Source organism: Limulus polyphemus, unplaced genomic scaffold, assembly GCF_000517525.1.
Source record: "Limulus polyphemus unplaced genomic scaffold, Limulus_polyphemus-2.1.2 Scaffold3387, whole genome shotgun sequence".
In the NCBI taxonomy this organism is placed as follows: domain Eukaryota; kingdom Metazoa; phylum Arthropoda; class Merostomata; order Xiphosura; family Limulidae; genus Limulus; species Limulus polyphemus.
Window position 1 is genome coordinate 27,534 of NW_013668997.1, and position 13,872 is coordinate 41,405.

The 13,872-nt window shown below is 31.6% G+C and overlaps 1 protein-coding gene across 1 annotated transcript in view; it reads left to right on the forward strand.

Moving 5' to 3' along the window:
• Positions 1-3,300: 3,300 nt before the first annotated feature.
• Positions 3,301-13,872, forward strand: part of LOC106469270 (protein BCL9 homolog) — a 97,202-nt gene continuing 86,630 nt past the window's right edge. The window contains exon 1 of the mRNA XM_013929756.2: positions 3,301-3,741. Coding sequence (XP_013785210.1) covers positions 3,717-3,741 — 25 coding nt within the window. The 5' untranslated portion in view covers positions 3,301-3,716. The remainder of the gene's footprint in view (positions 3,742-13,872) is intronic.

Sequence of the window (13,872 nt, forward strand, 5' to 3'; positions counted from 1 at the left end):
TATAGTGTGTGTTATAAAGGCTGTTTAGTTTAAAGTGACTGTGGAAATTCTGTGTATTACAAAGTTGTATCGAGAAAATTAAACTGGTTTAATTAAGAAAAGACTTGTATGGCTAAAGTTCCTCGGAAATTTATACCGAAAATTAACAAACGAGCAGATAAGCAACAGTTTAAAGCAGACAAATGTTGGAAGTTGTGTTTATAATTCATTGATTTTGAGACTATCGAATGTCGCGTGCATTATAATGACGTCGAGAATATAGAGATTTCTAGAAGGCGGGCAGACGATTAAGTGATAAACATATAAATAGGGCGAGACGAGCGGAAATAGCAGACAGACAGAGCAAACGAGAGACCAGAGAACGGGAAGTAGAAGTGCAAACAAATAAAAGGTTAGAAAACGAAAGATAAACGTCGTAGGAGTGGATAGCTTAATGGTTGATATGTTAAAGTGAGATTAACAGTTTTCTGACACTTTAGGAGAATAATTTGTTTCATCAAATGATTTTCTAAACCAGTTGAACCTGCCTGTATGAACTTTGGCAAAAAGCAGACAATTATTGGAAGTAGGCTCAAATACGAAAAAAAAACAAACAAACAAACAAAAAAAACAGACAGGCAAAGAAAGAAAGAGCAGACGAAAATTAAAGTTACCAGAAGGAATTCCGCCAAAGAAAAGTTAAACGCAAAGTTAATCGTCATAAGAGTGGAAGGTCGAACGACTAATATTAGGCCTACCGGTTTATATATTAGAGTGAGACTAATGGTGTTGAAAGAGATAAGAAGAATAGTTTATTTCGTCAAAAAGAGTTCTAAAGTAATTGAACTAGCCTCAGTGGACTTTGACAAATAGATAAACGATTCTTGGAAATACAAAGAGAGAAAAGGAGCAGCCGATTTTAGAAGTATAGGACACAACCGTGGTAACTCGACGATAAAGTAAGTTAACTATACTTGTATGGTTTGGCGATAGTAATAGAGAAAATAGTTCGGCTTGTCAACTGAAATTCTGAAGCAATTGAATAGGCCTAAGTGGACTTTTGACAACAAGATGACAACTATATAGTGTTTATGATAGGCCTATAATCTCTATACTGTAAAGAATTTGTTGTACATACGTTTAACCATATATATTTATATATTATTTTGAAAACAAGTGGATTGAGTGCTGTTCGTATATTTTTGAATTTATTGCCAACAAGTCACATACACCTACTGTAGAAAAATCTTAAGCCTAACAACAATAACACAGTATATATTTATATAACTAAGAAGTATATGTAAAAGCCTCTAATTGCCAATTGGCCTACATAACTTAACATCTGACATTTATAAAAATATATATATTAATTGACTCATTTGCTCATGCTAGAACAACAAATAAAGCATTTTTCCTTTTAGGAATGGTGTCTTTCGGGTTGTTTGAAACAAATATTGTTTAGTTGATCATTCGTCATTATTCCTAATTGGATGGAATATTGCACATGCATTATTAAAAAGTGGACATTGTAAAATGGAGTGCATTATCTAGTGCTTTCTTCACACTCAAGACTGAATGCATTTAACGTATCGTGAATTGATTTAAATAAAAGCGCTGATAACAACTGGGTGCAAAGCTAATTATTCTATTAAAAAAAAGAAATGGGCGGTTTATATCAAGCAAACACTTGCATGGGAGACATAATTCATGGAAATTTATGTGGAATACGCTATGAGTCAACACCTCAGAAAATATTGAAAAGTCCTATGATCGTGGTATTAAAATTTACATTTAATAATACTGTTGAAGTAGATTGCAAAATTCGGTAGCAATAAAGCATCAATAAGGTATCCAGCCGTTGGAAGAGCTTATTGCAAATTAGAATTAACAGGATTTTCAGCAAATTGATTTTGGTTTTTGATGTATATATCTCTATTGCAAAAACTGATGGATGATTTATTGATCATTGAAGAGCATGTTCCGAAAGGTTGCCTTTTCTGAACAGATATTCTTGTGACTTATCCCAACTACTTCCGAATTTCAGAGCTGCTAAACACAACAGCAACACCGATATGAAAATAAAGATTTTTACTGAGGCGATATCTTATGATTTAAGTGCGGTAGTTTCAACTAAATCAGATTTAATACTCTAAACGTTGTAGAAAAAAAACTTTATATATATATAAAGTTGTTTTTTTTTAAACACAGATTTCAGTTTATCATTGCATTAAATCTTTCTGATGTGACAGGCATGGCATGGTTTTAGAACAATTGTCGTATAAAAACTGCAGAAAATATCAGCTTTTGTGTATGTATCAAGACAAAGTTTTGCAAAACTGGAGTAATGTTATTATTATTATAGAGTTTGTGAGTGGTTTGGAAACGTCACAAAGAACCTCCCCCCATAAGACTGTGTGAACTGGTAAGATTGTTTTAGTTAAGACGATAATGAGCTTCGCATGGTAGAATCTTGTATTTCACAAGACAATCTACCATCTGTTGTGAACATTGTACACACACATATATATATATAAACTAATATAAACGCACCAAGTGATACTACAATAATTTATATTTCATTTTGACAATTCGTGGCACACCAGCAATGATAAGTTAACACGTCAAAACAGTATTAAATATTACAATTGAGTTAAAACTATTAAATTTAGAGTACAGTATATGTCAGTTAAAGTGCGTACTTCGTGAGAAGACAACTGCTTCAGTACAAACTGTGTAGGAATGTGAATAAGGGGATCCAAGGCTCGCAACCCGTTGCCTTAGAAACGCGCTCCACACATTGGGGCTATGAGTGTGCTATAAGAGTGACAGTCAAATAATACTATTTGGTCAAACAAGAACAGCCTAAAAGTTGGTGACGAATGATGTTGATTAGCTGCCTTCTCTCTAGTATATCTTTTCGAAAGTAGGGACTGTGAGGCACAGATAGCTCTTTGTGTAGTTTTGCGCGAAAATTCTAAAACAAACAAGCAATTTGTGTAATATAAATGTTTAGACTTTTTTTTTTTACTTTTAGCGTTTTCTTGTGTTAGACATTAATTTATTATGCTCTGATTTTTGAGTACCGTGCTAATGTGATTACTGAATAGTTATATATTAATTATTTTTTAAAGGCTTAGTAAAACGTTTTTCTTTGTCTTCAAAAGTATAAGACTATATAGCAAGTGCTGCCACTAACGCTTAACTTAGGAACTATTTCGAGTTCTCTTGTCCAATAGGAAGTCAATGTGGCTGGCCCTTGTTTCACATTTTCTTGGCACACCATATCTCGTAGCTCAATGTCGCTAGCTGTTTCCCTTTACTTTGTAATGGGTATGGCCCGTAATTCGACTGTGGAATCGCGGTTAGAATGTGTTTGTTTTATTTTCAGATACTACGGTAAGAGTATTGGTAAAATATTGTAAACTCGACAGTAATTTATAGTGGCGTCGTATAAATTTGTGAAGGTATAAAAAGGAATTGTGTTCTGTCAGTGTAATTATTAAGATATTCATTGTTAGTGAGTCCATCTAGCGTTTGGGGCAAATACCAAATCCAACACAAGGAGGCCTTTCTAGCCAACTTGTTTGCCGCCAGTTTGGCTAATCATTCCTTGAGCCAATCCCTGCTGAGGACGCTTGAAACGGATCACATGGGTTCAACATGACTAAACCAACATGGGGATTTCGACAGGATTATCGCCAGAGATGCCTGAAGATTGCAGGTGAAAGTTTTGGAAGATGCCAAGAAAGCTCAGATCACAAGGTGATTTAAAATCGTCTTTGTGAAATTGGCGTAGTGTTGATAAATAATTGACCAATATTCAGTGTTAATGTTATAACAAATTCAAACCTTGCTTCCTCTGAGAAGCTGGACTATACTTTATTACAGTCCTAGTATAGTCTAACTTAAACTTGCAATGTTTGACTGGAGTTTATTCTAGGTCAAATTCCATGCGAGTCCATGAAAGCTTTATTTTGGTATGGTTCTATATAGACACAATAAATTTGACAAAACTTTTCCCTAAGAGAGGTGGTGGTGTTAGAACTTTCATGAAGTTTTTTTTTTCACGTAACACACACAAAAATTATCTTAATTATATTTAACTTTTAAGAGATTTAGTATATAATATTGGGAAGATCAATGAGGTTTAGTTTGTAAACTTATTATTTTTTCAGTTTATGGTATCTATACTTTTTTTCATCGATTTTTGAGAAAATTGTATCACAACTTTAAAAATAAATTCAATTCATATATTTTACTGGAAACGAATAAATGCTGAAAAGAAATGATAAAATTTATTGAATATAATTTATTGGTAATGAATAGATTCTGAGATGTGAAGGCTAATAGTAATAGGCATAGAATAAAGGTCCCGATACAAGTAAATGAAGACTAAAGCTTGAAAAATTAAGATCTGACAGTGTTTAATTAGAGCATCTGCCCAGTTAACTTAAAAGTGGATTTGAAACTAACTTGACCTCAAGTTTTAAACAACAAAGCAAAAGTACAAAATTTACATATTATAAAGAATAGTGTGTTAGTTTTAGTAAACTAATTCAAAGTCAAAAACTTAACCTCTGCACATTCTCTTAATCAAAGATAATTGAAGTTTAAGCTGTAAAGAAATAACTGACTAATAATATTTGACAATGGAATGTGGCAATAGAGCACACACTTGGTTAACATGGAAACAGAATCAAATCATTTATTTATATTTTTGCTTCTTAAGAGCAAAAAAAGGTTAGGAAAGTAGGCACATGTTCATTAACCAGTTTGATAAGAATACAAAAACAAGTATACTTTAGTTTACCTCTTGCCCTTTAATAAAAAATGAAGAGAAATACCACAGACATAAATGCATTTGTTCTTTCAAGGCTGTCCTTGAAGACCCACACTTGAGAAAAGTAAAAATTTAAACCCACCCTTTAGTTTTCAAGAAATCATTGATTACACTCTTTTAGACTCGTGTATTGTGCTAGCCTCCATTACTGCTTATGAGAACTCTTATTTCATAAGTTAATAACATTTATTCAAACAAAACTCTCTTAACTGGAGCATAGCCTGTCTTTTCCATACCTTAAACATTCTATTATCTACAAAATATAGCAAAAAATAAATTGTAAGCCTTTAGACCCCGCAGGTGGGGAGGGGGGTTTATATTGTAAACTTAAATAAGATCACCTCTTACCTTTTTTTCTCTATAGAGAAAATAGATCTTAACCTATCCCTTTGAGATAACCCTTCCATCCCAGGAATCAACGTAGTAGACATACTTTTTCTGTGTGGTCAATATTTTGTTATTCTAAGTGAGGCTTAACTAGCAAGAGTTAATTACCCTTTTGATTCATAATTGATAGGTCTATAAAAACATTGTATAATTCTATCAGCTTTACTAATAACAGAGTACTGATTCTAATGCTTGTTAATCATGATGCCAAGATCCTTTTCTTTGGTGGGTTCTCATCTGTATCAAATGTGCAATCCAAAGTTTGATAATCTAAATGCACTAATCTACTATAGTTAAAGGTTATTTGCCAAATATTTGTTGAATTTAGCAATTGATACATGTTATTTTGTATTACCTCAACATCCACAGTATAGATATAAATACACAAGAGTTAATGTCATCAGCAAACTATTAATTGTGCCCCCATCAATATTATTAATGTAAATAAGAAAAAGCGAAGGCCCAAGCTCTGATTTACAGAGGCAATCCATTATTAACAACAATTTGCTTTCTTCCAGCTAACCACCCTACAATCTAATTAATTAGTTTTCCCCCAGCACCTACCAATGTATTTTTCTTAGCTAATCTTGTGTGGCACCTTATCAAAAGCTTTTTGAAAATCTAAGTACATGAAGTCCACACCCTTTCCATCCTCCAGATAACAAGTACATCCTTGAAAAAAGGATAACAGATAAGCAAGGTAAGATTTCACTTTGGTGAATCCATATTAACTTTAATTTATGATATCATATTACACTAAATGATATGTAAAGATTATTTTATTATGCTAGAATTCTTCACACTACAGAAGTAAAACTAAATGGATTATAATATTCATGGCAACTCATTTAACAGCTCTTAGAGAACCCAAGTGTGCACACAGCTAAGACTTCAATAAATCTTTGCAGACAAGAAAGTAATCCTGTTTAATGGGAAGCATGTCTAGTTTTAAAGATTGTTAATATGTACCATAAAATTAAACTGTTACTTTCAATCTTATATTTTCAGAAATCAAATAATTTTACTCAATACCAGGTCTGTTCTAAAAATTTGAATTTAGGACCCCTATAATTCTCCTTTTTTAAAAGGAAATAAATGTTTAATGTCATAATCTTTCTTTTTTAAACTATCAAATAATCAACTAACCTGCTTCTATACCCCTATATGATATATTCTTCCTATACCATAATGGATAACAAAATATACTGAGAGAGACGTAACAAACATTTTGAAAGAGGAATGGCTCATGCTTTGGAACTCAGAAACATACTTTTTCTTTGGCAAACATATTTTTCAGAAATAAGCTTTTGGATGATTTTAGACCATTTGAACTGTTTTAAACTTTTGTTTGCTAGGTTTCTTGATATGAAGAGCTATATTTAGTTTCTATCTTTCAGTGAGTGAAGTTTACATTTCAGAGGGAAGGAAAAAATGTTTAGCTGAAAACCAACTATGTACATATATATGCATATACAGGTTCAGTAAAGATACATACAAGCATTTATTAGAATTAGACTCGAGTGCTGATCTAGTGGCATATAACATTCTTTGGATATCTTGTTGTGTAGACATCTCTTTCCACACACACAAAACATCATCATCATAAACTAAGAATAATATTCAGTGTAGTTACTGAGGTACTAACATTTTGTAATACATATGCAAATTCCAGAATTATTGCAGAGTTAGAAAAGAAAAACTTTGGATATTTTAAGGCCAGCTAATTTTTAACCAGGATTTATGTTTGAACCAACAAGTAGCATCACAATTACAGTAGTAATTTATTGGATTGTTTAATTTTCTATTCTTAATATTATCGGGGGCTATGAAGATGTTTTGTACAATTACCGAACTCTTTAGAACTTTATTTTGGGCATTGAAGATTTATACTGTAAATAATATTCTTGTTAATTACATAAACTAAAAGGGATAAGTTCCTATTTTTCAAGATTTTCAAAGTATTTGTTCATAGTTTGTTTGGGAAGAATTACCAAAGAGTTAAAGAAGCAGGTGAAACAAGGAAGTTACAGAATTAGTAAATAAAATATGAAAGTTCAGGTTGTGCAATAAAAGGTCTTGAGCAAAGATAGCTAATATGTATATCAAGTGTAGGTAACTGCAGCATATAGTTTTGAGCCTCCACTTGCCGATAAGGGGGTGCTATGATGAGAGTTTTTATATCTTGCCAGCTCTTTCATTTAGGTTGTTTTGTTATATAACATTGAATCATTTTTATTATTGATTCAGGAGTGATAGGTGCCTGTGCTGTCTTTGCCCCCCCCCCTCCCCCACACATATATGTTGGTATTCTAGAAATAAGGTATATTGAGATAAAGTTTTACATTTGAACATTTTAATTTTAAAATAGGTTTTTCAGTAGATACTGACCTCTTTCATATAATTACCATTGGTCTTCATATCCTGGTCATATTCTTTGAGGCAAAACAAAATTATAGATACAAAGTAAATTAGTGAATAGGGATTTTGTTCAGTTGTGGGAAGTGTGCATGTGGCTGAAGCTCAGTGGACTAAAAATGATCACAGTAAAGTTGTAAAACATATGATTAATCACCTATCATTGCTTGAAAGATATTTTGTTGTAAATTATGCAGATTCAAGCATTAATTAGGGGAAGGGAGTAAATAGATTAGGGAAATCGATTAGGATTAATTCTTGGTTAGGAGAACTGCAGTAAATTATCATAAAGAAATTATTTACATTTCATTTTGTAACCAAATTTAATACAGTACTGAGGAAATTTTGCTGATATTTTTTGTGAGAAAAAGCAGTTTTGGCAAAGACTAGAAAACTGAGAGTGGTACTTCTGACACAAAAAATATTTATTCTGAAAAGGAAATTTGAAGGCTCTTTTTTGTAACTTTTCAAAAGTTACTTGACACTAAGAATTTTGATATTTGAAGGAGGATCCTTCTGCAAAAATGTAAACTTATCAGTTTTAATTTTTTTATAAGCAAGGTAGTAAGATCTATAGTGGGAGATAGTTTTGAAAGAGCATCTGAAAAGTTATATAATCAGCATGATTTTTAAAAATTTGTTTGTACCTTTTGAACAATGAGAGTATATTAAGTTCAGCTTTTCTGTATAATGAGACACCACAGTTTGTGTATCAGGAGTGAAAGAAAACCTTTGTTAAAGTGTTATACAGAAGGTTAATAAGCAAGCTGTTAGTGAATAGAAAATAAACTTGGTGATAATAAAGCAGACTGTGTTAGAATGATCACATCTAGATGGTCTGAGTTGTGGAATAGAACTTGATAATGCAAGTTTGTATTTTAAACATTAGGTTTGGAAGTTGATATCTGGACCTTTTTTGTTTTTGAATTATTTCTCAGTGAAGAATTATAAGCTTATATATGCCGATGGATTTGTGATGACATGAAATGTGCTGTTACATTAATTTAAACCTTTTAAAATTTATAAGTATATGGATGTAATGAGGTATTTCTAACTTAATTTATTGGTTTTGATGGGGTCATTTTTAAGTTTCTTATGGCTCAAATTAGAACTGAAAAGCCATGAAATTTACATATTCATGGTCATCTTTAGCTAACATTCTGTAATACTAATGACAAAAACCAACGCCTTCAATTCTATCATACAACTGTAAAGAATTCTAGTATCATCATAAAAGGAAATGAGCTTGTTATTTTGATTTCAATCTCAATATGTTTTAAAATATTAATCTATGCATGCCAGATATCATTACCAGTCTTAGAACTTCCACTACTGCTTACTAACCTGAGCTTGAACAAACTCCAATTAATTTATTACATACTCTAACCATTGTTTACATGGGATAAAAGCTCCCCTCTTCTTTTGAACCCATCTTGTACATCAAGTCAACTTACTTGTACATCCGAGGATATCTCCACCAATCACTCATTTTATACTTGCACTTTAAAGTTTCTTCTCCATAGCTGATTTAACGATGAACTTTTAAGAGAGATATAGGAGGACATCTACTCCTAAAGCACCTAAATAGCCCCTTGACCCTAGTTAACAACTTTTCAGATTTGCCATTATCAACATCATTTGTTCCAAAACACTACTGTATACATTACTACATACAAACCTTGTAGGTTATCTACTTTATGAGTCCTCTATTATATGAAAAAACCTCAGTACTTTTCCTTCACTTTGACAAATTTGCTTCATTAGCTCTATACTTATAACTGTTGTCTAATAAAAGTCTAATAATAGCGGTTCTTATATCAGTTCAATTTATCATTAAACATAGTTTCTTATTAGCTAACTTAATACTCTTAATATACAAGTATCAGGATAGATCTAATTTGTAAACATTGAACTTCGAGGCAATATAAAAAGAGTAAACTTGAAAGTCTTTGAAACTATAATGTTTAAATTCTTTTCTTTGACATTTACTGTAGTCTTTCCATTCAAAAACATTTCCTCATAATTCATATAATGTAACCTTTGAAAAGATGTGATGAGACTGTGTTAAGTTCCTACCCGATGTGTGAAATTAACCTGAGCTTGCTTTTTAAAGCAAGGGGTAGTAAGTAATTACTACAAGCTAAACTGGGTGAGAATAAACAGCGATGTTGACTTGAAGCTTTTGGTATTTTGTAGAAGATAAAGTTTTCAAGTGGAAACTTTAATGTTAGTATGAAACTGACAGTACTCTGGAAACCTAGATTCAAGCTTGTTCTATTTTTACTGTGCTGGTAGTTCAGTTTGATGTAAAGTTTCGTTGAAATACTTTTATAGATCAGAAAGATTTCATTTATTTCTTTCAAATAGGGGATAGATTTGGATATTTTGGAATTTGTTACATCAGTTGTCTGCTGCTGCTTGATCATTTTGATATCTCTTAAAAATTTTATTGGACTTAAACAACTTACAGAATCATCTTTGCAAAAAAATTTCTTTAGCTACTTGTAGCAAATACAATTCTGACTTTTCATGCCACTTCTTCAGGCAACTTTTGATCTAGGTAGAGGTTTGCTTAACTTCCTGTCAAATATTGATGTATTGCATAAACACAACATTGTACTATGAACTCTAGTGACTTTATACATTGTACTTGTTAATGATTTTTTGAACTAGTATTATCAAAAGAATGTTTGTATTTAACTGTGTGTGTGATAAATTTGTTAAGTAGTTCCTATATCATAGTTTTCCAAAGTGGGAGTCCTCTTAAGTTTGAGGAAAGTTTATGAACAGTTTTGACTGTTACTTATTATGAAATACCTATACACATTTTGAAAGCAATGTAGTTGAGGGGTGGGGATCTTAGTTTCTTGTGCCCGGTAGATAAAACGCTGACTTTATTGCAGACCAGCAGTGGACATTTTGATTATAGAAGTTTAGGATGAAGTATTAGATTTTGTCTATGTTTAAAAAGACTGATATTATGTAGCATTATGGGAGTTTAATGGAGAGTTCTGAAATTAATTTTGTGGGAATTAAGCCATCAGTATTAAATTTTTATCTTTGATTTTGGTCTAGGTTTGTGTTTTCAGTCCATCGTCCTTGTCATTTGTTTCTAATAGTATAATGGGATCTTAAATAAAATCTTGGAATTGACAGGGGGTTCACTCATTGGTAAATAAATCTTGCTGATTTATTTAGACTTCAAATATTTTGTACTTGCTGAAATTAACCCGGGTTGCATATATGCATATTATGGACATAAAAAGTTTTGTATCTGATAGTATTGATACAATATTTGAAGGAGAGACTAGTAAGTTTGGGTTACCAAAATGTTTACAGACAAAGGAAGCAATGAAGTTACTGGGTTTGTTTATAAAGGTTGATTATGTTATTTTAAAAATATCTTTGAGCCTCTTCATGCCAAATCATGCTCAGAAAACCATGCATCTTAACAATAGCCCTGCAACATAGGTTCCATTGCAAAAGGTTCAGTCATAAGTCTGTCATGTCCAGAGTACACTATCCCTTTCAGCATGCTTTACATAAGCTATGTAGTGTATGATGATGCCATTGCCCATTTCAACAGTTTCATTACAAAGAAAATCATAAGCACTAAATCTGGTGGCTTGATGTATGCAATGATTGAATGGATTAGTTGTAGAAACAACTTGTGTACACATGACTTGTGTTGCTTTTTGTGAAGGCAATCGTTCTGGATTGTGGCTTGGGGCACAAGGACAGCTTTAGTCACTGACTTTTGTGTTCATGGATTCACACGTTAAAATACACCCTTACTTACCATGTATGGCCTATTACTTTTGTTTTTGAATGCTATTACCTGCAATGTATATTCCCATCTTGAAAACTCTAAATCCCCAATATGAACACATCTATGATCTGAGTTTATAAATATTTTGTGTTGGAAAGGGCTGTTACATATTCTTCCAAAAGCAATCAGTTTTTGGTGCCATTACACTGCTTACAAAATGCCAAACAATCTCAAAATGTAATTTTGGTACATGACATTATTTCAGCTGTGATTGTCATGTAATTTGCTTATTGGCATATTCAAAATTGTTTTAATATAATGTACTCAACCCTCTGTGTGTGTGTGTGTGTGTGTGTGTATATATATAGATGATATATATGTATGTATACTTTATAAACTATACAATTAACCATAGTTTTCAAGAAAAAGACTATATATATTAATACTTTGTCATAAAACTGTTAGTTTGTGAAAATATATGTCCAGTCAGACTCTTTTTCACATTTCAGGGTAAAATAGTCTTAGTTGAATTTTAGTTCAAGCATGCAAAAAAGGTTAGAAGTGTTGTTAAAATTAAGTTTGATATTGTCATTGAGATTTCTAGTTAAAAGTGACAAACAAAATACTTAATCATGGGAAATACTTTTGCCTCAGAAATGTCAAACAAATGAGTAAACCAGTGTTATGGTTTAATAATTTTGCTCTTATACAATTGTCATCTCATGATCTGACTGAGAAATAAAAACAGAATATACTATTTTTCATGATTGACTCATCATACCTTATCTTTGGTAACTGTTATCACATGTACATGTGTATATATATATTGTAGGTCAACTTTTAGGCATACATAATCTTATTGGAAAACAGGTTTGGGCATTTGACTGGTCAAAAGTACATTTAGTCAGTTGACCATTCATATGACATTATTTGATTGAGTTGCTAACCTTTTTGACAAGTAGCAGTGTGTTTATTAATTTAATATTAACATAATATTCTATCTGAACTACTTGTATTTTATGTTAGTAGGTCAAAATCCTGCTGACCTAATGTTATAGCTGGTTGTAATAGATGTTTGAAAATTATACCACCAACTAACTTGCCTAACACTTCAGTTGGAATTCAAGATTAGGGAGGTCCTTTTTTGTAGATCCTGTGCCATCACATTTAAAAACCAGACTAAACAACTTTGTCTGTGAAGGATGCAAAAGGATAATAAAAGAACTAACAATTTTGTTAGAGTATTTCAACAAATTGTCAATATTTTAATCTCAGTTATGCATCTTATTAGGTACTCTTATGTATATATGTGTGTATGTGTATATATATTATTTTTGTAGTTGATGTTTGAAAATTAGTGATATGGGTGTTTAAAAACAACCATCACCTCAATATCTGGCAAAACATACAAGCTGTTAAAATTATTTTCATGGATTCAGTATTAAAGCATGAGGAGGATGTTAAGTTCTATAATAATCTGAGAGGCATAATAATGCTGAATGGTATAATAAAGAACTAGTACCCAAAATTTTTTGAACAGGAAAAACAAATTGAAACATTTGAACGATACATTTTCTTTCAATGTTATTCCTGTTTTAAGTCTTATTTTTACTTTTGACTTGTATCATGGCTTGTTCATGTTAATTCATTATGCATTATTATTATAGAACCCTGTAATACTCTAGAAATTTGGACAAACAACATTAATTAGTACATTTATGTACATTTTTGCTTGTTAAAGAATGCAACTCAAATCTAAGGAATTTATTTAGCGTGCAGAAGATGTATAAAAATTATGTGATTATAAAAGCACATCTTATAATTTCCTGTCTGATGTTTTCTTGTTGTTAGTATTAACAATTTTCAGCTACACTTTTAAGGTATTATTTATATTGAAAATAATGTCAAATACTTTAAGTAAATAGTTCCTGAAAGTACCAATGAATAAAGATAGGAAAGAATATAGTTTTTAAGTTCAAGATATTCAAATCTGATATTTTTATAATTATTTTTGATAGAATGCATAATAATACAGTTGTAATTTTTGATATTTTAAGGAATCATTTACAAAACTGTATTGTTGTTTAGATTTAAAAAAAAAAGTTTGTTCATTTAGTTTCAAATGGGCATGTAGAAATAGTTGTTCTGCAGTTAAACACTTGTTTGTATGTATGTATGTATGTATGTTTGTGTTTGTGTGTGTGTGTGTGTGTGCATAAGGGATACGGTGAATCCTGATATTCGGTTAAGAGTAGCTGCTTGAGGCGGTGAGTGCTACCTACTGATTGCCTTCCTTCTAGTTCTTAGTTTTAAAATATGTAATGGTTAGGCTTAAATGATAAATTTCTCTAACCTGGTCGTTTCGTACATTCTGATAAGGTGTTGTCCACGAGACTCTCAAGTGAAAATAAACTGATTAAACTATATGTGGCGAGCGTGGCCCAGTGTTATCCGGGGAAAAAATCTACATTTTTTATAGAGT